General features: G+C 38.2%; 1 protein-coding gene and 1 long non-coding RNA gene across 6 annotated transcripts in view; one reads left to right on the forward strand and one right to left on the reverse strand.

The window, feature by feature from the left end:
- The window catches only part of LOC110344992 (uncharacterized), a 121,288-nt gene extending 101,417 nt beyond the window's left edge, over positions 1 to 19,871 (reverse strand). The window contains exon 1 of the long non-coding RNA XR_015441559.1: positions 19,713 to 19,871. This is a non-coding gene — a long non-coding RNA (uncharacterized LOC110344992). The remainder of the gene's footprint in view (positions 1 to 19,712) is intronic.
- Positions 19,872 to 19,897: 26 nt separating this feature from the next.
- Positions 19,898 to 27,076, forward strand: part of Cep162 (centrosomal protein 162) — an 81,329-nt gene continuing 74,150 nt past the window's right edge. For 2 of the 5 annotated variants that reach the window (XR_002388004.2, XM_004860250.3), the window contains exons 1-3: positions 19,898 to 20,204; positions 21,225 to 21,331; positions 24,774 to 24,885. Coding sequence is in view for 4 of the 5 variants with exons in the window: in XM_004860250.3 (XP_004860307.2) it covers positions 21,275 to 21,331; positions 24,774 to 24,885 (169 nt within the window). In the remaining variant the exon portion in view is untranslated. The other 3 variants (XM_021240688.2, XM_021240689.2, XM_021240687.2) reach the window with 2 other exon arrangements.

A 27,076-nucleotide genomic window follows, 5' to 3' on the forward strand; every position in this document is an offset into this window, starting at 1 on the left:
ATTTATTTTTCCCAAGGTTCCCCTGAAAACAGAACACGAAGCATAGACATAAATAAAAGAAATCCATTTGGGAATGGGTTGACAAGTAGTACAAGTCACGAATAAGGACAGGGGCATAGAGAGGAGTAATAATGCATTATTAAGTCATTTCTCAGAACTGGTTCTGAATCACATAACGTCCTGAGAAGTCTTATGAATACTTATCAATACTTTTCACCCATTAGTTCAGAGTTACTCATTCACTGACCAATGACCCTGCATTGGTAAAGGATGGGCCCACAGCTTTGAAGTTCCCTACATTTCCAAGGGGCAAACATTGAGTGCTTTATGTTTCCCTTAAGGACCAGAGAAGCCCCAGGGAACAGAAAACATGAGATCCATGTGCAGCCTCAAGGCAGGAACACTGTCGACTTATACTTGGGTGGCACCAGTCAAAGTTTGAGTAGAATTCACTCCAGAAGCAGTGGCTGGAACAAAAGATGAGCCCAAGAAGATGTGAATGTGATGTGCAGGAGGACCCAATAAGTCACAGAGAAACAAAGAGTATCAAACATGAAAATTTGAAATAACGATATAGCAAACATTAGAAAATGATCATATATGTCCTATCTATGTGTAAGACTACAGATTGTGACTAATACTTGTTCCTAACTACAAGATGCACTTTATTTTTCTTCTTTAGGATCTCTTAAGACATCAAAAGAGTGCTATTTTAAAATCCAGAACATTTATAGGAAAAAAAATACAACTTCAAATTTTTACTTTGTCAGCATACTTTAATATAGTAAGCCTAACAATTCTACGAGTCCCATTCAACAAACCATTGATATTGCATATACCCATCAGAAAAAAATTAAGGGAGGCAAACACCCTCAACTTATGCATATTTTAAATTAGTCAACACATTTAAATCTATTAACTCATAGTGTTAGATTATAATTGCTCACTTTTGAGATAAAAAGAAGTTCAAAAGAAGTTTTAATATTTTCCTCTTGTATCAAATGGAACATCTTGCTCTCTACCTCAAATATGTAAAAACGACTTTAGAGACTCAAAAACATAGTCGTAGACAAACATTGTTACACATGTATAGCCCAATAATTTGTCAATAATTAGATGAGTTTAAATTGCATTTAAATGTGCTTTAAAAACCACAATTTGAGCCAGCGGACAGTGAGGACCTTGGCCTCTTGGAGCCAGGCTCCCTCCCTCCTGAGCCTGGACCCCACCTTCTCGGGCCCAGCCCCTCAGGGACCAGATTAGCCACGGGCTCCTGCAGCACACAACCTGCCCTCCCCCACCCCACCTCGCCTCGCCTTTGGTCTCCTGGCTGTGCCACTACCTGGTTCCACAGTACAAAGGCACAGGGGGTCATAAAGGCCATTGTCCTGAGCTCCAGAAGGTAGAACAGAAGTGAACAACACAAAGAGAGCCTCTCTCAAGCTCCTTGATGAAAACTGAAGCCCACTGGAAAAGTGAAGAGAATCTCTGCAATAAAGGCGCACCAGACCACCATACTTGGTAAGTCGGAGGGATCATCACGTCCCATCAGAACCTGGACTATCTTCAGGGGAAGGGCAGCTGGAACCTGCAGTAGAACCTTGCAGAGTTCAACCCTGCAGGAGGACAGGGAGCACAACTTGTGACTAGCAGCCAGAAATCTGCCTGAATCTCCTGGGTGTCCTACTGGCTTGCTGAGATTCATTGACTTATATCTGCACACTGCTCCCCACGTTGTCTACTATAACAGCAGAGACATATCCTGAAAGAGGCTCTTCATTTTTATTTTTTATTTCTTATTTTCAAAATTATTTTTTACTCTTATTGCTAATTTTTAATTTTTTTTCTAGTCTTCAAATTTTTTTTCTTTTTTCTTTATCTCTCTCTCTCTCTCTCTCTCTCTCTCTCTCTCTCTCTCTCTCTCTCTCTCTCTCTCTCTCATTCTCTCACTGCCCCATATTGTTCTTCATCTCATTTTTTGTTCCTGTTCTGGCCCTAATTCGGATTTCTTCTTTATTTTTCTTTTCTTCTCTTTTTCTTTCTCTTGATTGTCATTAGTTTTAAAGGAAAGTAAATACAGTTTCTAAGCTCCCTATTGCTATTAGGTTCTTCTGTTCTCGTCTTTGTTCTTTCACTCTGTCTTTTCCTCTTGTCTTCAACAGTTTTTTAGAGTTTGTGTGATCTTCCTATGTCCTCTGGCCTCACTGCTAACCTTTCCCTATCCTTCTACCTATCCCTCCCTCCCAAACTCCTTCTAACTCCCCAACCCAAAGAGTAAAGTTGCTATATTGAAGAGTTTATTCACTATAAATAAATGTTGGGCTGGTCCTCAATTTTGATTTAATTCACACAGTTAAAGGTGATAGATTAATAACTACCACAAATTGTCATTTTCTAAGCTGTGCTTGATGCTAGGTGTTGCTGATTGTATCACTCGGGCTAAGGTGTTGTGATTGATCTAATCAGTTGTCCTTCCTGGTATAATGAAAATGAGATAGACTCTGAGTCATTACAGACTCAAAACCTAAAGACAAGATATATCTGGAAGACACCTCTGATAAGCAATCATGCCATAAGGATTCTAATACAAGCAATGGGATGCCCTACTGAGGTTGCAAGTCACGCGGAACACGCCGAATCAGCCCGCGCCCTGGCAGCAATCCACTGGACACCACCCCCACCCCACTCCTCTGTACAGCAACCTGGTTCCACACTACAAAGACCCAGAGGACACCGGACCACCAGAACATGGTACTGGGTCCCGCTGCTCCCGGCCCAGAGCTCCTGGTCCAGAGGAAGGGGCTTCCTGGCCACCATCCCTCCCACTACCCCCAGCCCAGAGGAAAGGGCTTTTGGGCCACCTTCTGTCCCACTGCTCCAGTCCCAGAGGAAGGAGTGTCTGGGCCACCATGCCCACTGCTGCTTCCAGCCCCTGTCCCACCTCTCCCAGCTCAGAGGAGGTGATCCTTGCAGGTGCCGACAGCAACCCCTGTCCCCCCAAGTACAACTGAGAAAACATATAAATAAGTCTCAAAATAAGACTTCCAGATCACCTACAGCAACCCCAAAGGGAAAGGAGATGGAACACTCTGATACTCAACCACCTGGACACACTGAACTGGCAACAAAAGAGGACCTGGAAAACATGAAATCAGAAATAATTTCTCAGGTAACAGGAGAAATTGTGCCCTTAGTGCAAGACATGATTAATAAATCTAGAGAGAAGCTAAGGAACACGATGGAATCCCAACATAGGAAACAAATGGAATCCATAAAACAGATGCAAACAGATTTCCAGGAGATCAAAAACTCCATTGAAAGTCTACACAGCAGAATGAGCCAGTGCAAGGACAGAATTTCAGATATAGAAGATAAGATTGCAAGTAATGACCAGGAAAAGAAAAACTGCTTCAAAATTAAAAGGGAACAAGAGAAATCAATCCAGCAGCTGCTGACGATGCAAAGAAGAATAACATAACACTGATTGGAGGCAATGAAGAAACAGGAGAGGGTACAGATGACATAAAAAAAATCCTCACAGAAGTAATGGCAGAAAACATCCCAAGCAGGGGAAAAGAACTTGACATACAGATAAGTGAGGAATACAGGACTCCAAATAGCCTTGATCAAAAAAAAATCTACACACAGGCATAAAATAGTTAAGATTCCACAAACTCAAGGGAAGAACAAAGTTCTACAAGCAGTTAGAGAAAAGAAACAAATCACATACAAAGGAAAGCCCATCAGAATCACAGCAGACTTCTCAACACAAACCATCAAGGCAAGAAGAGCTTGGAGTGACATATTCCAAGCCCTAAAAGAAAACAGCCTCCAACCCAGACTGATGTACCCTGCAAAACTATCTTTCAAAATGGATGGAGAAATAAGATACTTTCATGACAAACAGCACCTTAGGAACTTTGTGAATACCAAACTAGCACTCCAAAAAATTTTACACAATATCCTAGGAACAAAAATTGAGGATCACAACCCCAGGAAGCAAAGCAGAATGAACCCATCTGGCATGACAAGAAATTAAATGTAAAAGGGGAGAACCCAACAAAAAGAAAAAGTCATGGTAATGACAACTCAATATGTTTCAGTTATAGCCATCAATGTTAATGGTCTCAATTCACCAATCAAAAGAAACAGACTGGCAGAATGGGTCAAGAAGCAAAATCCAACAATATGCTGCATCCAAGAAACACACTTCATTCAAAAGGAAACTCATAGACTGAAAGTTAAAGAGGGGAAAACAATACTCCATGTGACAGGAACCTGAAAAAAAGCAGGAGTACCTATCCTCTTGGCAGATCAAGTGGATTTCAAACCAACACTGATTAAGAAAGATGACGAAGGTCACTACCTCCTTGTAAAGGGGACAATCCAACAGGAAGACATGACAATCATAAATATCTATGTACTAAACACTAGTGCACCCAACTATATAAAACAAATACTAACAGACATGAAAAGTCATATATGCACCAATACAATTGTAGTGGGGGACCTCAACACCCCACTGTCACAAATAGATAGATCAACTAGACTAAAAATAAATAATGAAATACTAGAACTCAATCGAACTCTTGAACAAATGAACTTAACAGATGTTTACAGAGTCTTCCACCCCACAAAATTAGAATACACATTTTTCTCAGCTGGACATGGGTCATTCTCCAAAATAGACCACATACTCACACATAGAACATGTTTAAGTAAGTGCAAAGGAATTGAAGTTATCCCCTGTATATGATCAGACCATAGTATGATGAAATTGGAGATCCATAGCAAAAGAAACTCAAAAAATTTCATAAACACGTGGAAATTGAACAACACACTTCTGAATAACCAATGGGTCACAGAGGAAATTAAAGAAGAAATCAGACAGTTCCTTCAATTAAATGACAATGACAATACAACATATTGGAATCTATGAGACACAATGAAAGCTGTCTTATGAAGGAAATTTATAGCAGTGAATATGCATATTAGGAAAACAGAACGAGCCCAATTAAACAACCTGATGCTGAACCTCAAGCTTCTAGAAAAAGAAGAGCAGGACAACCCCAAAGCTCATACAAGGGAAGAAATTATAAAGATCAGAGCAGAAATCAATGCAATGGAGACTAAGAGAACGATACAAAAAATCAATGAGGCCAAGAGTTGGTTCTTCGAAAGAATCAACAAAATTGACAAACCCTTAGCCAACCTTATAAGAAAAAGGAAAGAAAAGGCTCAAATCTATGCAATTAAGAATGTAAAAGGTGAAGCCACAACAGATCCAGCAAAAATCCAGAGGATCATCAATACCTACTTTGAGAACCTGTACTCTAATAAAATGCAAAACACAGAAGAAATGGACAGATCTCTAGATATATATGAATTGCCAAAGTTAAATGAAGAAAATATAGAAATTCTAAACATCCCAATTACAATGAGTGAAATTGAAAATGTAATTAAAAATGTACCAACAAAGAAGAGCCCGGTCCTGATGGCTTCACTGCTGAATTCTACAAGACATTTAGAGAAGAACTATTGCCATTACTCTTTAAACTCATCAGTGATATTGAAAGGGAAGCAATACTTTCAAATTCATTCCTGGAAGCCAGTGTTAATTTGATTCCAAAACCAGGGAAAGACCCAACCCAAAAAGAGAACTACAGGCCAATCTCCGTAATGAACATAGATGCAAAAATCCTCAACAAGATAATGGCAAATAGAATACAGAGGGTCATCAAGAAGATCATACACCCTGACCAAGTTGGATTTATCCCAGGGATGCAAGGATGGTTCAACATTCGTAAATCAATAAATGTAATACACTATATCAACAGAATCAAGGACAAAAACCATATGATTATCTCAATAGATGCAGGAAAGGCATTTGACAAAATCCAACACCCATTCATGATAAACACCCTACAGAAAATTGGAATAGAAGGTCTTTATCTCAATGTGATTAAGGCTATTTATGAAAAACCAACAGCCAAAATCATACTAAATGGTCAAAATCTGAAAACTTTCACACTAAAATCAGGAACAAGACAAGGATGCCCACTATCACCATGCCTGTTCAATATAGTTCTGGAAACATTAGCCACAGCAATTAGAAAAGAGAAAGAAATAAAATGAATAAAGATAAGGAAGAAGTGAAACTGTCATTATTTGCTGATGATATGATATTTACATAGAAGACCCAAAAAACTCTTCCAAAAGACTTCTAGACTTAATTGACAGATTCAGTAGAGTAGCTGGATGCAAGGTCAACACTCATAAAACAATAGCCTTCTTGTACACAAATAACAGACTCACTCCGAGAGAAATCCGGAAAACAATTCCCTTTACAATAGCATGCAAAAAATGAAATATCTAGGAATCAATCTAACAAAGGAAGCAAAAGACCTCTACACTGAAAACTACAGCATTCTGAAAAACAAGATCAAAGAGGACATGAGAAAATGGAAAGATATCCCTTGCTCCTGGGTAGGAAGAACCAATATATTGAAAATGGTCATACTTCCAAAACTGCTATATAGATTTAATTTGATGCCAATTGAAATTCCAATGATATTCTTCACAGAACTAGAGAAAACAATTCAAAAATTCATTTGGAACAAGAAGAGACCTAGAATAAGAAAAGCAATTCTAGGCAACAGAGACATGGCAGGGGCTTTTACAATCCCCAACTTGAAACTATATTACAAAGCTACAGTGATAAAAACATCATGGTACTGGCAAAGAAACAGACTTGAGGATCAGTGGAATAGATTAGAAGATGCACACACAACTCAAGACATACGCAGCCACCTCATCTTTGACAAAGGAGGAAAGATAGCCTTTTTCATAAATGGTGTTCCAAAAACTGGATTTCAACCTGCCAAAGATTAAAACTAGACTCATATATATCACCATGCACTAAACTAAGATCAAAGTAGATTAAAGATCTAAATATTAAAACAGAAACACTAAACCAGCTGGAACATATGTTAGGTAGAACACTTGAAGACACTGGCATAGGAAAAGACTTTATGAACAAAACCTCAGTAGCATGGGAACTAGCACAAACAATCAACAGCTGGGATCTCATCTTATTAAAAAGCTCTGCACTGCAAGAGAAACCACCAACAGAGCTAAAAAACAACCTACAATGTGGGAAAAAAATTTTAGCAGCTATACCTCAGACAAAAGACTGCTATCTAGAGCATATAAAGAACTTTAAAAAGTCAGACCCCCAAATTTATAGACCCAATTCAGAAATGGGCATCTGAAATGAACAGACATTTCTCAGACAAAGAAGTGAAAACAGCAAATAAACATCTGAAACAATGTTCAACATCACTGGTCATTCATGAGATACAGATGAAAACAACAATGAGATTCCATCTCACCCCAGAAAGAATGGCTGCTATCAAGAAATCAACCAATAACAAACGTTGGTGGGGTTGTGGGGAGAAAGGAACCTTTCTCCATTGTTGGTGGGAGTGCAGACTGATTCAACCACTGTGGAAATCAGTAGGGAGATACCTCAAAGGACTAGGATTAGAGGTCCCATTTGACCCAGCTATTCCCCTGCTGGGTATCTTCCCAAAAGAATTAAAAGACTCATACCACAGTGATATATATGTGCACCCATGTTTATAGTGGCACAGTTTGTAATAGCTAAAGCTTGGAAACAGCTCAAGTGCCCATCAACTGGAAACTGGATAAAGATGTGGGGTTTTTTATAAAATGGAGTACTACTGAGCCATAAAGATTGACAAACTAGAGACATTTATAGCTAAATGGATGCATATTGAGGCCACACTCTTAAGCAAAATAAACAAGACACATATGTGTAAATACCGAATAGTTTCTCTGGTGTGAGAAACTGAAAGTGTAAGTAAGGATTACAATAATTAAAACAAATAATTGATACTTCGAAATAGGAAGAAAAGGTCCAAAAGGATAGGGGAAGTGGGTAGGGAAGGGGAAAGGAAAAATTATGAGAAAAGGAAAAAATGGAAACAAACTCTTTGTAAATAGGGAAGTGAGGACAGGGAATGGGGAAAAATAAGAACCAAGATACATCACGTATAGGTACAAGTACCCAATGATAAATGTGTATGTATTGTATGCCTAAAATGTACCAATGAAAGAATTTAAGGAATAAAACCCCACAATTTTATATATGTACACAAAGACAAATGTATATTTATGCTTAACTATAGCTCCAGCCTTCCAGTAATTCATATATATGACATTAATATGTATGTGAATATATATAGAAAATATATGATCATCTTAATTAAGAATTATGATATGAATTTAGAATTATGATCCAGAAGTGCAGATTTAAAAAGCACTCTGTAGTTCTGGGGACATCCTTCAAAGGCCAGAAAAAATGTGAAGGAAGAAGAGTCAAAAACATCCATTGCCTAAATCCCAACCATAGTAACTGTGCTTTTATCTATTTTACTTACAATGAACCCTTGACTTACGAACTCAATTTGGTCTCGAGGGCTGGTTGTAGCTCAATCTGTTTGTAAATGAAGACTATTTTCCCATAAGAAATAATGGAAATATCCATAATGCATTCTGAATCTCACAAAGCACCCTTTAACTAGTTTTTCATAACAACAAAATGTTGTATAATGTGCATAATTTACCAGAAACACCAATAATTTTCCTAGTGTATTCACCAAGAAGTTATAAAATGTGCATAATTTATCAGAAACAACAATTTTATACTGTACTCACCATTCAAGTTGACATCTTTGGCTTGCAAGAAGGGAGGATGAAATGGAAGATGATTATTATTTGGAAGGAGAGTCCCCTTCCACAAGAACATGAGGAATCTGGACCTCTGGTGTCCTTTCTCTTCTTGGGAGAGTCTGTAGCCCACTAGAACCTGCTTCTGGCTCACTAGGTCTCAACCTTTTCAGAACTAAAAATGGGTCTAAGGCTGTCTGTTTCTGTCTTTTCTTTAACATTGTTCAGTAATATGACGTGACATGGTCATTAAGCAAGTGAATGCAATGATTGACTTTTTCTCTGTCTGGGTGGGCCTTCTCTACAAATGTTTGTAGCTCTGTCCATTTTTTCAGGATGCCTTTATCTCAGAAGAACTTTGCTGCACTGATTTTTGACACTCCCCTTCCTCTTTGGAAAGCTCCTCAGCTGCCATTCTCGGTTGCTCAGCCAGAAGTTGATGAATTTCCTCTGTAAACAATTCTCCTGAGTGCTCCTCCACCAGCTCCCTCAACATCACCACTATGGACTCTGCTATAATGACATTGTGATCAACTACAGTGTCAACTGAAGGCTCAGGCTCCTCTACACAGACTTCAAAGTCTCACTCCTTCCTGTATAATTTTAGGCCACACTTTCTTCCAGGCAAATCTCAGTATCCGTAGAGAGACATTGGCCCAGGATTTTTTAATTAACCCCACATAGGAAAGGATGTTGTAATGTTCCTTCCAGAACTCTTTACGGGTTAAATGTGTATCTGAGGCCATCTGGAAGCACTTCAGGAATAGTTCCTTGTGTATAGCTTCTTAAAGTTAGCTATAATTTACTGGTCCATAGGCTGCAGTAGAGGAGTTGTATTAGGTGAGAGTAACTCAACTGAGAGCCATGGGGATTCTTCAGCCAATTCTTCTTCTAAATCTCATGGGTGAACAGGAGCTTTCTCTATGATGAGGAGAGCCTTGAGCGGTAAGCCTTTAACCTCTACATATTTCTTAATAATAAGAAAGAAAGCCTCTTCAATCCACTCAAGAAAATGTACTCATTACCCAGGCTTTTGCGTTCAATCGCCACATAACACCTAGCCTATTCTGCATGACTTTTATGTTTTCTGAATATTCTAGGGGTCTCAGAGTGATAAACCAAGAGAGGGTTTATCTTGAACTCACCAATCACATTGGCACATAGCAATAATGTTATTAGGTTCATAGGCTTGTGGCCTGGCATTTTCTCTTCCTGGGTAATGTATGTTCTCCTGAGCATTTTCTTCCAGAAAACACCAGTTTCTGGCATTTGATGAGAGCAGAAGCCATTTCTTTGTGTCATCATTTTTTGATGTGGTGTATGTAATTTTCAGCAGCCGATCTATCAGCACTGGCTGCTTCACCATGCCTAACTATGTTATAAACCCTAGTTCTACCTTAAAAATTGTGAAATTATCCCATACTTCCATGAAATGTTTCACCATTATCACGCATTGATGGATTATCCTTTATGAGATCAGCATTTATAGCCCTAGCTTTTTCACAAATTATAGACTCAAATAGAGTAGAACCTGCCATCTGCCTTTCTTTTATCTACACTAACAGCCTTTCTACCCCATCTAACACTGTTGGTCAAAACTTACTAATTTGAGTAACACCTTTAGCAACACTAGCTTCCTTATACATATCTTTTCTCTGTAAGATTGTGGAGATGATGGATTTCAACATGCTGTGTATATTAGTGAGATCAGTGACACAAACATCACTCTCATATTTTGCCACAATTACCTTCTTCTTTTTTATTATGATTGCTTTCTTTACTTTCCCTTACTTTATTAGCTTCTTTTCTAGCTTTTGGGGGGCCATTTCGATAGCAGTAATTGTAGCGATTACATAAAACACTGATCAAAATCAGATCCACAGACACCCTGACCTGGGCTCAGACTGATGATTAAGTATGCATACATACGCTTTTCTGGCATCTTTGCTAACAACTGCACAAGCAGCCGGCATTCAGGTTGTAATTCAAGACTTTGGTCATAAATTAAAACTAAAATTCCAGGTTGCAGAAAACAAGCCAAATCAGCCCGCTGCAGACAGGCAGGTCTGTGCACGCCCTAGCGAGGTCCTGAGTCACACAGAACATGCCGAATTAGCCAGCTGCACACAGGAAGATCTGTGCATGCCCTACCCAGGTCCTGAGTTCCCCGGAAGACATCAAATCACCCCGCTGCAGAGAGGCAGCCACCTGGTTCCACACTACAAAGACGCAGAGGACACCAGACCACCAGACCAAGGTACTGAGTCCCACTGTTCCCGGCCCAGAGGTAGGGGCTTCTGAGCCATCGTCCCACTGCTCCTGGTCCAGAGGATGGGGCTTCCCGGTCACCATCCCTCCCGCTGCTCCCAGCCCAGAGGAAAGGGCTTTTGGGCCACCTTCTGTCCCGCTGCTCCTGGCCCACAGGAAGGGGCTTCCAGGCCACCATCCCTCCCCCTGCTCGCACCCCACAGAAAAGGGCTTTTGGGTCACCATCCCTACTGCTGCTCGTGGCCCCTGGCCCACCTCACCCAGCTCAGAGGAGGTAATCCGTGCAGGCAATAACAGCCCGCTGGACCAGTCAAAATGAGAAAATATGTAAATAAATCTCAAAACCAGACTTCCAGATCACCTACAGCAACCCCAAAGGGAAATGAGATGGAACACTCTGATACTCAACCACCTGGACCCACTGAACTGGCAACAAAAGGGGATCTGGAAAAAATGAAATCAGAAATAATTTCTCAGATAGCAGGAGAAATTGTGCCCTTAGTGCAAGACATGATTAATAAATCTAGAGAGGAGCTCAGGAACATGATGGAATCCCAACATCAGAAACAAATGGAATCCATAAAACAGATGCAAATAGATTTCCAGGACATGAAAAACTCCATTGAAAGTCTACACAGCAGAATGAGCCAGTGTGAGGATAGAATTTCAGATATAGAAGATAAGATTGCAATTAGTGACCAGGAAAAGAAAAATTGCTTCAAAATTATAAGAGAACATGAGAAATCAATCCAGCAGCTGCTAGATGATGCAAAGAAGAATAACATAAGACTGATTGGGCTCAATGAAGAAACAAGAGAGAGTGGAGATGACATAAAAAATCTCTTCACAGAAATAATGGCAGAAAACTTCCCAAGCAGGGGAAAAGAGCTTGACATACAGATAAGTGAGGCATATAGGACTCCAAATAGCCTAGATCAAAAAACTCTACACATAGGCATATAATTGTTAAGATTCCAGAAACACAACAGAAGAACAAAGTTCTCCAAGCAGTGAGAGAAAAGAAACAAATCACATACAAAGGAAAGCCCATCAGAATCACAGCAGACTTCTCAACACAAACCATCAAGGCAAGAAGAGCTTGGAGTGACATATTCCAAGCCCTAAAAGAAAACAGCCTCCAACCCAGACTGATGTACCCTGCAAAACTATCTTTCAAAATGGATGGAGAAATAAGATACTTTCATGACAAACAGCACCTTAGGAACTTCATGAATACCAAACCAGCACTCCAAAGAATTTCACACAATATCCTAGGAACAGACATTGATGATCACAACCCCAGGAAGCAAAGCAGAATGAACCCATATGGCATGACAAGAAATTCAATGTAAAGGGGGAGAACCCAACAAAAAGAAAAAGTCATGGCAATGACAAGTCAATACATTTCAGTTATAACCATCAACATTAATGGTCTCAATTCACCAATCAAAAGAAATAGACTGGCAGAATGGGTCAAGAAGCAAAATCCAACAATATGCTGCATCCAAGAAACACACTTCATTCAAAAGGAAACTCATAGACTGAAAGTTAAAGGGGGGAACACAATACTCCATGCGACAGGAACCCAAAAAAAAAGCAGGAGTAGATATCCTCTTGGCAGATTAAGTAGATTTCAAACCAACACTGATTAAAAGAGATGAAGAAGGACACTACATCCTTGTAAAGGGAAGAATCCAAGAGGAAGAGATGACAATCATAAATATCTATGCACCAAACACTAGTGTGCCCAACTATATAAAACAAATACTAATGGACATGAAAAGTCATATATGCACTAATACAATTGTAGTGGGGGACCTCAACACCCCACTGTCACAAATAGATAGATCAACTAGACAAAAAATATGTAATGAAATACTAGAACTCAATTGAACTCTTGAACAAATGAACGTAACAGATGTTTACAGAGTCTTCCACCCCACAAAATCAGAATACACATTCTTCTCAGCTGCACATGAGTCATTCTCCAAAATAGACCACATACTCACACATAGAACATGTTTAAGTAAGTGCAAAGGAATTGAAGTTATCCCCTGTACATTATCAGACCATAGTGTGATAAAATTGGAGATCCATAGCAAAAGAAACTCAAAAAATTTCATCAACATTTGGAAATTGAACAACACACTTCTGAATAACCAATGGGTCACAGAGGAAATTAAAGAAGAAATCAGACAGTTCCTTCAATTAAATGACAATGACAATACAACATATTGGAATCTATGAGACACAATGAAAGCTGTCTTATGAAGGAAATTTATAGCAGTGAATATGCATATTAGGAAAACAGAACAAGCCCAATTAAACAACCTGATGCTGAACCTCAAGCTTCTAGAAAAAGAAGAGCAGGACAACCCCAAAGCTCATACAAGGGAGGAAATTATACAGATCAGAGGAGAAATCAATGCAATGGAGACTAAGAGAACGATACAAAAAATCAATGAGGCCAAGAGTTGGTTCTTCGAAAGAATCAACAAAATTGACAAACCCTTAGCCAACCTTATAAGAAAAAGGAAAGATAAGGCCCAAATCCATGCAATTAGGAATGAAAAGGGTGAAATGATAACAGACCCAGCAGAAATCAACAGGATCATCAATACCTACTTCCAGAACCTATACGCCAATAAGATGGAAAACACAGAAGAAATGGACAGATTCCTAGATACATATGAATTACCAAAGTTGAACGTAGAAGACCTAAAAATTCTACACAAGCCAATATCAATGAATGAAATTGAAAATGTAATAAAAAACTTATTAACTAAGAAAAGCCCAGGTCCTGATGGCTTCACTGCTGAATTCTACAAGACATTTAGAGCGGAAGTACTGCCATTACTGTTTAAAATCGTCAATGACATTGAAAGGGAAGCAATACTCCCAAATGCATTCCTAGAAGCAAGCATCACCTTGATCCCCAAAGCAGAGAAAGACCCAACTGAAAAGGAGAACTATAGGCCAATCTCACTAATGAACATAGATGCAAAAATCCTTAATAAGATACTGGCAAATACAATGCAGAAGATCATCAAAAAGATCATACATCCTGATCAAGTGGGATTCATCCCAGGGATGCATGGATGGTTCAATATATGCAAATCAATCAATGTAATACACTATATCAATAGAGCCAAGGACCAAAACCATATGATTATCTCCATAGATGGAGAAAAACATTTGACAAAATCCAACATGCATTTATGATAAAAACCCTACAAAAAATGGGAATTGATGGTCTCTACCTCAAACTGATAAAAGCCATCTATGAAAAACCAACAGCCAATATCATACTAAATGGTCAAAAACTGAAATCCTTCACACTAAAATCAGGAACAAGACAAGGATGTCCACTATCACCACTCTTGTTCAATATAGTTCTGGAAACATTAGCCATGGCAATTAGACAAGAGAAAGAAATAAAAGGAATAAAGATAGGAAATGAAGAAGTCAAATTGTCATTCTTTGCAAATAACATGATACTCTATATAGAAGACCCCAAGAGCTCCACCGAAAGTCTTCTAGACTTGATAACCAAATTCAGTCAAGTAGCTGGTTACAAGGTCAACACACAAAAATCAATAGCTTTCCTCTACACCAATGACAGACTCACTGAGAGAGAAATAGGGCAAATAATTCCTTTCACAATAGCATCCAAAAAAGTGAAACACTTAGGAATCAACCTAACGAAAGAAATCAAAGATCTCTTCTCTGAAATCTATAGCCCTCTGAAAAGAGATTGAAGATGATATCAGAAAATGGACACACATCCCCTGCTCCTGGGTAGGAAGGATTAATACAGTGAAAATGGCCATACTTCCTAAACTGCTATACAGATTTAATGCAATTCCAATTGCGGTCCCAGTAGCATACATCATGGACCTTGAGAAAACAATCCAAAAATTCATTTGGAACAAGAAGAGACCCAGAATAGCAAAAGCAATTCTAGGTAACAGAGACATGGCAGGGGGTATCACTATCCCCAACTTGCAACTATACTACAAAGCTACTGTGATAAAAACAGCATGGTACTGGCAAAGAAACAGATCTGAGGACCAGTGGAACAGATTAGAAGATGCAGAAACAATGCCAGACACACTCAGCCATCTCATCTTCAATAAAGGAGCCAAACACCCTCACTGGAGGAAAGATAGCCTCTTTAATAAATGGTGCTGGAAAAATTGGGTTTCAACGTGCCAAAGATTAAAATTAGACCTATATCTCTTGCCATGCACTAAACTAAAATTGAAATGGATTAAAGATCCAAATATTAAAATGGAAATGCTGAACCAGTTGGAACAGAGGTTAGGTAAAACTCTTGAAGACACTGGTATAGGAAAAGATTTTATGAACAAAACCTCAGTTGCCCATGAGCTAGCACAATCAACAAGTGGGATCTCTTCTTATTAAAAAGCTTCTCCACAGCAAGAGAAATCACCAGCAGTGTGAAGAGACAAACCACAATGTGGGAAAAAATCTTCACCTGCTTTTCCTCAGATAAAGGTCTACTATCTCAAATCTATAAAGAACTTAAAAAGATCAGCCCTCCCAAATTTAAAGACCCAATCTGAAAATGGGCATCTGAAATGAGCAGACATTTCTCAGGCAAAGAAGTAGAAATAGCAAATAAATACATGAAAAAATGTTCAACATCAGTGGTCATTAGAGAGATGCAAATGAAAACAATGCTGAGATTCTACCTCACTCCAGAAAGAATGGCTGCTATCATGAAATCAACCAATAACAAATGCTGGTGGGGCTGCGGGGAAAGATGAACCCTGCTCCACTGCTGGTGGGAATGTAGACCAGTGCAACCACTGTGGAAATCAGTATGGAGATACCTCAAAGAACTAGACTGGAAGTTCCATTTGACCCCACTATTGCCCTGCTGGGGATCCTCCCCAAAGAATTAAAAGAATCATACCACAGTGATATATGTGCACGCATGTTCATAGCAGCACAGTTTGTGATAACTAAAACTTGGAAACAGCCCAAATGCCCATCAACTGAAAACTGGATAAAGAAAATGTGGGGTGTTTTAAAGTAAAATGGAGTACTACTCAATCATAAAAAATGAGAAATTAGAGACATGTATAGCTAAATGGATGCACATTGAGGCGATACTCTTAAGTGAAATAAATAGGACACACATGTATAAATACTGAATAGTTTCTCTGATGTCAGAAACTGAAAGTGTAAACAAGGACTAACACGTATAATAGGTAATGTGAAATAGGAAGAAAAGGGGCAAAGGGGAAGGAAGTGGGAGGGTTTGGGGAAAGGAAAGAAGGGATTGGAATTAATATGAGAAAATGGAAAAACAGGAACAAAATCTTTGTAAATAGGGAGGAATGGAGGGGCTGACAAGAGGGCTGGCAAGGGTGAAAAATAAGAACCAAGAGAGATTATGTAAAGGTGCAAATTTCCAATGATGAATGTCATTATATTGTATACCTAAAATGTACCAATGATTAGAATGAATAATCGATAATGCAAAATAGGAAGAAAAGGTCCAAAGGGGTAGGGGTATTGGGAGGGGCAGGGGAAAGGAAAGAAGGGAAAGCAAAATTGATGAGAAACAGAAAAAATGGAAATAAAGTCTTTGTAAATAGGGAAGGGTGGAGGGGGTGAAGGGAGGGCTAGGAATGGGGAAAAAAGAAGAACCAAGATGCATCATGTAAAGGTACAAGTTCCCAATGAGAAATGTAAATGTGTTGTATACCTACAATGTACCAATAAAAGAATTTAAGAAAAAAAATAAAAAAATAAAGTGCTACCACATCAAGATATAGAACTATTACATTAACATAAGGATTTCCTGTGCACTTTTTCATATCTAAACTTATCCAGTAGTGTTTAATTGTTGTTTTAATTTGCATCTTCTGATTGACTAGTGATGTCGAACATTTTCCGAATATGCTTGTTTGTCATTTTTCATATCTTCTTTGGTGAAATGTTTGTATCTTTGTACCATTTTCTAATTATTTTTTTTAGTTAGTCTTTACTATAGAGTTTTGAGAGTTCTTCATGTGTTTGATACAGTAGCACTTTAGCAAATATTTTCTCCTTGTTTTTAGCTTATCTTTCCCCCTTCTTACAGGATCTTTCATAGAAAGATACATTTTCTTTAATTGGATGAAGACCTATTTATCAATTTTTGTGTTTTTTCATTTAAATAATAAATATAAAACCATGTTGTTAATTATCTTATTTAGATGCAAAGCCAAATTTTTATAATTCCTGACATTTCTCCAGTGTCCATTTACTGGATTACTGGAGAATTATTTTAAAAACAATTTCATAACCTGTTACTAATCAGCATTCATGTCCTTGAGCTACAATTCTAAATTGCCAGCTCTACATAGCCAGGAAAAGAGCATGTGCCTATACTTCAGAAACATTTAAACCCTTATAAAGATGACTGCATAATTTCTCGATATTCTATTTTGGATAGTTCCTTTTCTTGAGAAAAAAAATGTAACATCGACTAAATCTTTAAACACTGTTTCATATGCAAAAGAACTAAGTTTAGAATAATTAAAACAAAAGAAATCAGGAAATGGACAAATGGGAAAAAAATAAACAATAACAATAACAAATGCAAACCAGACTATATAAACCACTAAATTTAATTTTCTTATGAACAGAATAACACAATTCCTTCAGTGTCATTCTAATTATCTACATCAATAAAAAGAATCCCCACATCTGAGAAAGAGGTAAAGAAGCAAGATTTTGTTAAATTGGACAACTGTGTAACTGGATCCAATTCTGTTCACCTCATTAATTCAATCCCAAAATGACCTGTGTTTACATCCCACTTGACACTGCAGGTCTATGTTGTCAGTGTTGACCAAGTTCCTACACTGTACCCCGTGCTATGAGAAAATGTAATAAAGACGTTTCTCACACCCTAGCCCCTCACTGGGGATCTGAACAAACATAAAATATCTATCCAAGTTCATATTATTCCAGGAATCACAAAACACATGAGAAATTATAAAGAACTATCAAAGTAGAAATTTTTTATCATATCCAAAGTAACATAATTGATTTAATTACTGAAGTAGTTAATTTACTTGACCATTACATTTACATTTTAGCTAGAGATAGCTTATCATGAGAACATCATGAAGTTCTTAAAATTATGGGCTATAGGGTCAATATGTCAGAGTTGGAATCTCTGACAAAATGGGTTTAGTAGGTTGGTGTGAGTAGAAACTGGATTAGAAAGTCCAATAAGAAAAAAGTGGAGTGGAGATAATTCCCCAGAAAAAGACTGGCAGACAAGAAAATAAAACTAATTTCAATTACAGGGAAATACAAAATGAAGAGTATTTTGGAAGTGGCATTTTAGATTAAGCATCCAAGAATATATTTGAATGCTGTTTGGAAGAAATCCACACAGCCAGAGACTGAAGATATAAGAAGAGGAAATTACTAGCAGAACAAGATCATTGAGAAGAACAGGTAAAGGTTCCAGATCATATGTAAGAAAATAGATTTCTTAGAAGACAGTACACTTCCTCTACTGGAACATGTAATCAATTAGGATGAATGCAGATGCAGATACAGTTTATAGATTTAGTGGCAAAAGAGTGACAAAATTCCAGCTTCGTGTGACCTGTTTTTAAAATAAGATATGAAGCAAGACCATCTGCACACAGTGGATGTGTGATGTCAAGGGATGGGACAAAAAAGAAAAGGACAGGGTACAATGAACCAACTGTCCTAGTTTTCATGGAACAAGAAGATTCCTGTGACTACAGACTCTCAGTGATAAAATCAGAAAAGTCTCAGCAGTTGGTAGAGGTTGTTCATTCCAAAGTCTGAGGAGAGTGGAAAGGATATAAAATACTCTGTACAGAGTAGGAGTAAGTTTGCTAGTAAAAAAGAGTAAAATTACTTGTGTTGAATGCCCAGGCAATGTTGGTGGCCACGAATTTATAGCATAACAGTATACTGAGTAAGACTGAAATCTGATTGTGCCACAGGCAGAAAGTATCCCAAACTTAATTTGTTCGTGGTACATTGTTGGTATTTTTTCTATTGTACCTCCAAATTTTCTGGCCTACTTGTCCGTCTGTTCTACTAGACTAAAGATTCTATTAGGGCTGCTACGACGACTGCTTTGTTCATTTAACACATCCTAGCAACAAAAATGTAGATTCAATTGAATTTATTTTAAATTTCAATAATTAAGTTAAATAACGCGTGTGAAGCTCCCATCAAATGCTCAGTAAGTGGAAGCTAAAAATGTCTTTATCTTTACTCCTATTTTTTACAGTAGGGCACAGGTCCTGGTTTGTAGACATTTACATCTCAATAAACACTTGTTAAACAAAAAGCTCAAGTTAGAGCTAGGATCTTGAATTATACCTGACAGCGGCAAATCCCTCAATCGTTTGTTGACTTTACTTCCACTACCCTAATTGCTGCCTTCTGAAATTCCAGGTTACGTTGTGTTCTTTAAAAAGAAAGTAAATAGGTGACAAAAATCCAAGAAAGTAATTGTAAATTGTCACCATGGAATGAAACGTACTTTAGCGGGAAACCACAGATGCAGTAAAGTCTCAGTGCTTGTGTATTTTCAATTTCTTGACCACTAGGTGGTGAAAGAGTCCCTATTCTAAAAACACAGTTCTAACAAGTTTGTGTTTTTCTCTCTCAATACTCACACAGGGCTTTGTACGTGAAGAAAATCCAATAAAATTCTTGAAAACTTCCGCTTGGGAGACACAGCGTTTAAAAATAAAGGCTGTTGTAAAACTGGTAGGAGGAGAGAGGAAGGGCGGAAATACAGTTCGAGTCCTGAGGAAGCTAAACTACAACTCCCAGGAAGCCACGGGCTGGGCTTCACGTTACGCCTGCGTTGCGACGCTTCAGGACTCGGTTCGCGGCCACACACTTTTTTCAGCAACAAAGAGAAACCCAAGGAGCGCAAACTGGCGAAGCAGCTACGCCTTGACGACCACGGTATCTTCCTGAGGGTGGTGGTTCCAATCTTCGCTTCTAATGGACCAAGGAAACCAATAGCTGCCCCGTTGTACCCGTTAGCCACGTGACCATCCCGGGTCCTGTGACTCTGGAGCTCAGCTGCCGAAGTTTGTTACCCTGACAACCGCTGGCCCATGGGGACCTTCGGGAAAGCGCGGGATTCAGAGGCAAAGGTAGGTCAGGCGTGGACGCTGGCTCGCCTTCTAAAATACCTTAGCCAAGGTTGTGCCTTAAAGCTTTCATTTGTCGGGTCATTACCCTCTCCGCCCGAACTCCACTGCAGATGCGTCTTCGTTTACCTGCCAGCATCCAAATTCGCGCTTTCTGGAGCCAGGACGCCGCCAAACTGAAGCCCTTTTGATGGGTTCCGCCTCTAATCAAGCTTTGGGCAAGACTTTAACCGCGGCCACTCAGACCTGATCCAAAATGCTGATAAAGGGAGGGGGTATCGTTCTGCAGGTTAGGGAAAGTACGGTCCGGGGAGCTGGCCGACTTCCTCTCTAGCATAAAAGAACGCTGGGGTTTGTGGAGCCTCAAGGAGTTAAAATCCAGAAGCTAGGGCAGATCTGAAATTGGGTTCTTTATGGGGGAAGAGGATAGCTTTGCGTTGCAAACCACTGGATTCCACTTAAAGTGTTCAGGGCCTTGTTTTTGTTGGCTTCCGTTTCCTTGCTCCCACCCCCATAGCGCTAACTTGCATACTATAAAAGTAGTCTTTTAAGTACTGAGTCTGTTAAATCTGATTGTCTATATCTGGAAGTGAATTTTGCAAAAGGATTAACAAGGATTGGAAAATAACTAGCCGAATCCGGGAGCACTGACTGGTCTTTACAAGAAAAAAATGGTGGTTCTTTCAGTTTGCTGAGATTCTCTTTGAAGACCTGGATTGTGTCTGAGAGGTATTAAATAACATGCAGATATATGTAAGTTTAGTGAATATTGCAGATTCCACCCTTTACCAACTAGATGTTAACAGATGACAGTGTAATTCTGGACCCTGAGTAGAAGGTAGACTTTTCAAGCTGCTTTTTCAAATCAGTTTGCTTATTGAATTAGGAATCTCTTAAACCAGCTTACTAGTTATAATTGTGCGTGCAGACTAAGGTATAATGAAATTTCTAAAGTTTGACAGTTTTTATGATGTGATAGAGTTCCTCTATAAATGTTTTTCTTTTGTCCTTTACTGTTTCCAGTGTTGTAAATTCTTTAGAATGTTTGCTTTGGGAAATTAAAATTATTGACAATGGCTCATTACTCTAAAGAGGAGCTGGATGAAGAATTTGAACAGTTTATGAAGGAGGTAAGTTTATGTCTTTTAAAAGCAGTATTGTAAATTTGTCTCATCTAGTTCTCTTCCATTTCAAATGCTGCTCCACCTTCTAATTGAATGCCATCATTTCACCTGGCCTCCTGCAACTATTCCCAACCAGTGGCCTTCACCACAATCCAGCCAGATGAGCTGTCATTTTTCATCTGACACTCTTCATCCCCAATATAAAACCATATGTCTTCCTGTCTCATGTAGAATAAAATCCAAACTCCTCATGTTGCCTTATGAAGGCCACTATAATTTTACTCATGTCTACCTTACAGGGTTTATATCACTCTTTCCCTTTGTCCACTTTATTTACAGTGGCCTTGTTTCCCCCACCCTTGTCATACCATTTCACCTTAAGGCAGTGGTGGTGAACATTTAGATCTTTCAGTGATAAACAGCCCACTGCAGTACATGTGCCATAGGTTCGCCACTACTTCTTAGTGGCTGTGTAGTGCCTGTTCCCTCCAACAGGGTTGTCATGTTAACTAATTCTTCACTTGGTTGGTGAAGATCTTTAAATGTCAATACCTCAAAGAAGCTTTTTGTGATAACTCAGTAAAAAGTAACCCAGTCACTTCTTAGTATACCATGTATTTAATTCTTTTCATAGCACTTAGCACCATTCATTATTTTTCTTGTGTGGGTCTATTTTCTACTTTATAAGAACATATGGTCCATGACATTATAGCTAACCTCATTGTCAAGTATGCAGGACCTAAAAGATGCTTGCTAAATATCTGCTGAATGAGTAATGGGCTATGCCACATTCTGTATATTTACATGGATGGAGGGGACTTGTAGAACATTCAGGAAAGTGCTTGTTCTTAGAGTGGTTAATAAGCTTTTTAAAATTAGCTTTGAGATATTGTTGACTCATTTAAAATATGTGTTTGGGGCCACGGATTTAGCTAAGTAGCACTGTGCCTGCCTCACAAGCATAAGCTCCTAAGTTCAATCCCTGGTACCAAAACAAAACAAAATTAATAAAATGTGTGATTTAGTGGTTTTACAGTTATAAAACCAATGTCACCACAGTCAATTTTTAGAACATTTTTGTCACCTCAAAAAGAAACCCTGTGTCTGTGGCAGTTATTCCCAATTTCTCCTGTTCCTCAGCCTCAGACAATATTCATCGCTAAAGATTTGCCTATTGTGAACATTTCATAGAAATAAATTATGCTGGATATGCCCTTTAGGGTCTGGCTTATATTATTTAGCATAATGTTTTCAGGGTTCATCCATGTTGTAACATGTATTAGTACCTCATTTCTTTTTCTAGAGGAATAGCGTGCTACTGTATGTATATGCCACATTTTGTTTATCACTTACCAGTTGGTGGATATTGGGGATCTTTCTACTTTTTGGCAGTTTTGAATAATGCTGCTGTGAATAATCATGTACAAATTTTGTGTGGATGTATGTTTTAGTTTCTCTATACCTGGGAGTAGAATTGCTGGGTTGTATGGTAACTGTGTGTTTAGCCTGTGAGGAACTACCAGAGTATTTTCTAGAGTGGCTGTGCTATTTATATTCCTACCAGCCAGGTTCTACTTTGTCCATATCCTTGTTAACACTGTTACTGAGGACCAACTTTTTGGTTTGTTTTGTTTTAATGGTAGTAATTTGGAAAGCAATGTGAAAGGTTTTCAAAGTCAGAACACCTACAATGTAAGAGAAAATAAAGTGGGTACTGTATTTCTTTTTCTGCTCTTTCTATAGTCCTGCAAGATTAGTGGTCCTGTGCCTATGTTATAGATAAATGAACTGGAAAAATTGGGGGAGGAAAGCAAAAGAGGGAGCATTTTAAGGTAATAGTGATGTTTAGAGTTTAAGTGGAAAATGATGCAAACTAGCTAACAAATTCAGATGAAATGATATTTTTTCTTCCCTCCTCTTTTCCTAAGTAGTTGTCAGTGAAGATAATGAGGTCTTTTTGAACATTTTAACATGGACAGTTTTGCAGGTTACTGAGGTAGAGTTTTTTGTTTGGCAGGTAGGAGTGTGTGTGTGTGTATGTGTTGTCATCTTAGAAGTTACTGGTAACCATATCCTAGTTTGGAGGCTATATGGTATAGTAGAATATAGACAGGCTTTAGTAGTAAAGATAACCTGAATGCAGATCCTGACATAGATCGGGCATATACAAATGTGTATATTGTCCCTAGAAAAAAAGTGTGCAGAGTGAGAATGAAAAAACCACCAAGAGAATAGTCTCATGCTGAGGAAATGAGCAAAAGAGCCCAAAGCTATTAAAACAGATGGTTGGGAGAAGCCACAGAGCTGAGGAGTCACTGAGTGAGAGTGATGCAGATGAAGCCAAAGAGAGTTTCAAGAGTCTCACCAGATTCAAATTCCATGATGTGACCTAGGAAAATGACTGACAGTAGTCCTTTATTTGTGGTGTTTAGGAGGCCTTAGGTAGGTACCTGGAGGAAAGCCAATTTGGTTGAAACCAGATCTTAAGGGGTTGAGCAGTTTATTCAAAAATTGGTATATAAAGGAGAACTGATAGGTAGAGTAAAAGGGAAATAAGAATAAGAAACTTATCCTGTTGTATTTTGTTTTCAAAGTAGAGTAGACTTGAGTATTCTTTTATTCCCCAGACTTGCCCACAGCTATGCAAGGTGCTGGATTTGCAGTGCTGAGCAGGTTACTAATCTAAGAAAAGGGAGTGAAGGTACAGAAATAAAATGGAATAACCAAGGAATAACCTGGAGAAGTGAAGTGACACCTCCACAGATTCTACTGGGAATGGGGGAAAGAATTGTCCCTTAAGTAAATTTAGAGGTGAAGTAAGGGCATGTGGTGTAGTACTTTACTGAGATCTTTATTTCCTGAATGAAGATAGAGGCCACCTTACAGAATAAGGGAGGAAAATATTGGGATAAGAGTAGGGGATCTAGAAGTGTAGTGAAATTTAGACCAGATGGGTAGATGACAAATACAAGTTTATCACAGTTTATTAATCATTGTTATAAAACACTAATTTCTGTAGTCAACACCATCATCCTCTCTACCCACTGAAATTCAACTCTTCCTTGCCTTGCAATTCTGTGTTCTTCTGCCGTGATTCTTGGTAATTTTGTTTAATCTCTCCTGTTTCTTAATTCCTAGACAGTGTCTAAATACGATTGTATCCTTCCCTTGTGTTTCTTTTCCTAAACAAATATCTTGATCAAGTTTTCCTTTTGTTCTAGTTTACTCTTTTAATTCTGGATATGAAATCAGTGTTCAGAGACACATGCTTGATGTTTAAGTTAGTTGGCCACCTATGCCTAGAGATAATGAATGTATACATTATTGTTGAAAATCTTATATGATAACTGAAAGGTGAAAGAACTAATAGAGAAATACTATTCTTAAATACTAAATCTGGAATTCTTTGCACTGTATTTTATAATTTAGTAATTTGTGTCTGATTTAGCTTTCAGATGATTCTTTTGACAAGTCAAATAAAACACCTAGACAACCTAAAGAAGTAAAGAAGAAAGATACTATGCCTTGGTGGTTAACTGAAGATGACTTTGAAGATGGTGGTAAATATTGCTGATGTTTAGTTTTAAATTATTTGACCACAAGGGGTCAGTCAAGACTTATAATTCTTGATGATATACATATATACGTATATATGTGTTTATATGTATATATGTATGTTTATATGTGTTTATGTATGTATGCTTATATGTATGTTGATAGTATAGATTCTTGAGATTTGAATTGATTTTCATATTGCAGTACTTTATTACATATCTGTTATGTAATTGACAAGGTGTTTTTGCATCAAGTTATTTTACATTGAGATCATCTAGATTTGCTCATATTAAGGTGATGAATAATATAGATATATTATTTTATATTTAATGGTAAATTGATTTAACAAAATCCTGGCGATATGTTAATATAAACCCATGGGAACAGTTTTTTTAAAATCTGTTGATTTTGGTATTATATTAATACTGTTAAAAGTAGATTATTGCTTTAATGATAAAAAAGAAGAAACTCATTATTGATCTTCTCTGGCACATTTGTATCTTTTCTGGAATAGTTCCAATTACAGCTTTACAAATCTAAAATTACTTTGAGTGTTTTGTTACACTTGCATTTAGTTAGTATGCATTCTGTGGTACTATGACCTACAGTAAGTATGTCATAAATGGTACCATATATGTTATATTTACTGTATATGACCCTACCATATCTGTAAAGAACCCAAGTACTTCTGTTTAACTACCTATGTTTCCAGGGTGTGTGGATCAGTGTTAAACACCATTTTGTAAACTGATAGAATTTCTGTATCTTGGGCCGGGGATTTAGCTCAGTGGTTCCAATGCCTGCCTCGCAAGTGCAAGGACCTGAGTTCGATCCCCAGTACCACACACACACACACACACACACAAAGAATTTCTATATCTCTTCTCTATAGAGAATAACTTACCTGTGGCCTGTTTTTGCCATAAAATTAAGTCTGAAGCTGAGTATGGTGATACGTGTCTGTAACCCTAGCACTCTGGGAGGCCGAGGCAGGAGGATCATAAGTTCAAGCTTAGTATGGGCAATTTAGTGATTTAATGAGATTCTGTCTCAAAATAAAATTTCAAAATGAGAGGCAGGGGAGTGTTCTGAGGGTGTAGCTCAGTATGAAGGCCCTGGGTAGTATCTTCAAAAAAATTGAGTCTGAATTTCTTAATGTAACAGTTGAGGCTCTACATAATCTGACTGGAACCTTCCCTTTCTACCTCATGTGCTGCAATCATGCTCATTTATCCCATATATCCTAGAAATACCTTGGCTCCCATTTCTCTGTGCCTTTGCCATGCCATTATAGTACCTTTCCTGGTGCCTCAGCCTCCAAGAGTGTTTGGATTATAGCCATATACCACCACATCCAACTCCATACATTGTGTTTTTTTTTTTCTTTACAACAAATATTCATTTATCCCTCTGTATCTATTTCTAGGACCCACTGATACCAAACTCTTGAATGTTCAAATCCCCTATGTAAAAGGCATACGTAGTATTTTAATGTAATTTTTTTCTTTTGGTACCAGGGATTGAACTCAGGATCTTGTGCTTGCAAAGCAGGCAGTGAAACCACTGAGTTAAATCCCCAGCCCTAATGTAATTTAATGTCTACCCATATACTCTACTTTAAGTCGTCTCTAGATTACTTATACCTGATACCATGTAAATGCTATGTAAATAGTTATACTGTATTGTTTAAGTAGTGATGACAAGAAAGAGTGTGTATGTTCAGTAATCATCTTTTCCAGAAATTTTTGATCTGTAGTCAGTTGAACTCTTAGATGTGCAACCCACAATTACAGAGGGCTGTGATATAAAGAAGTTTTGGTATTGTATAACCTGCTGTGATTTTGGAATAAAGAGTATTGGTCTGTGAGGATGAGCGTGGTAGATCATTGACTTCTAGCTTTAGGCTTATTTTCTCCCACATGCACCCTCTCTTACTAGGTCCAACAAGGTCCCATCTTTTTGCATCCTCAACTGGCCTGCTTTTCCCATTGTTAAGCCTTTGTACTTACTATTTCCCCTGCCTATATGTGTCTCCCTTTCCCAGTGTACCTGGTTGTCTGCTACTCTTTCTTTCCATTTTAGCAAAAGTGTTACTTCCTTGCAGAAATAGTCTTGGCTTTTCCAGTCTTGGTAAGACCTGAACCTCATTGATATAGCTTTCCTTCAAAGTTCTAGGGTTGTAATTCATATTTAGTT

This window comes from Heterocephalus glaber, unplaced genomic scaffold, assembly GCF_053883595.1.
Source record: "Heterocephalus glaber isolate CG9 unplaced genomic scaffold, H.glaber_assembly_v1.0 deba00001523, whole genome shotgun sequence".
Lineage (NCBI taxonomy): Eukaryota > Metazoa > Chordata > Mammalia > Rodentia > Bathyergidae > Heterocephalus > Heterocephalus glaber.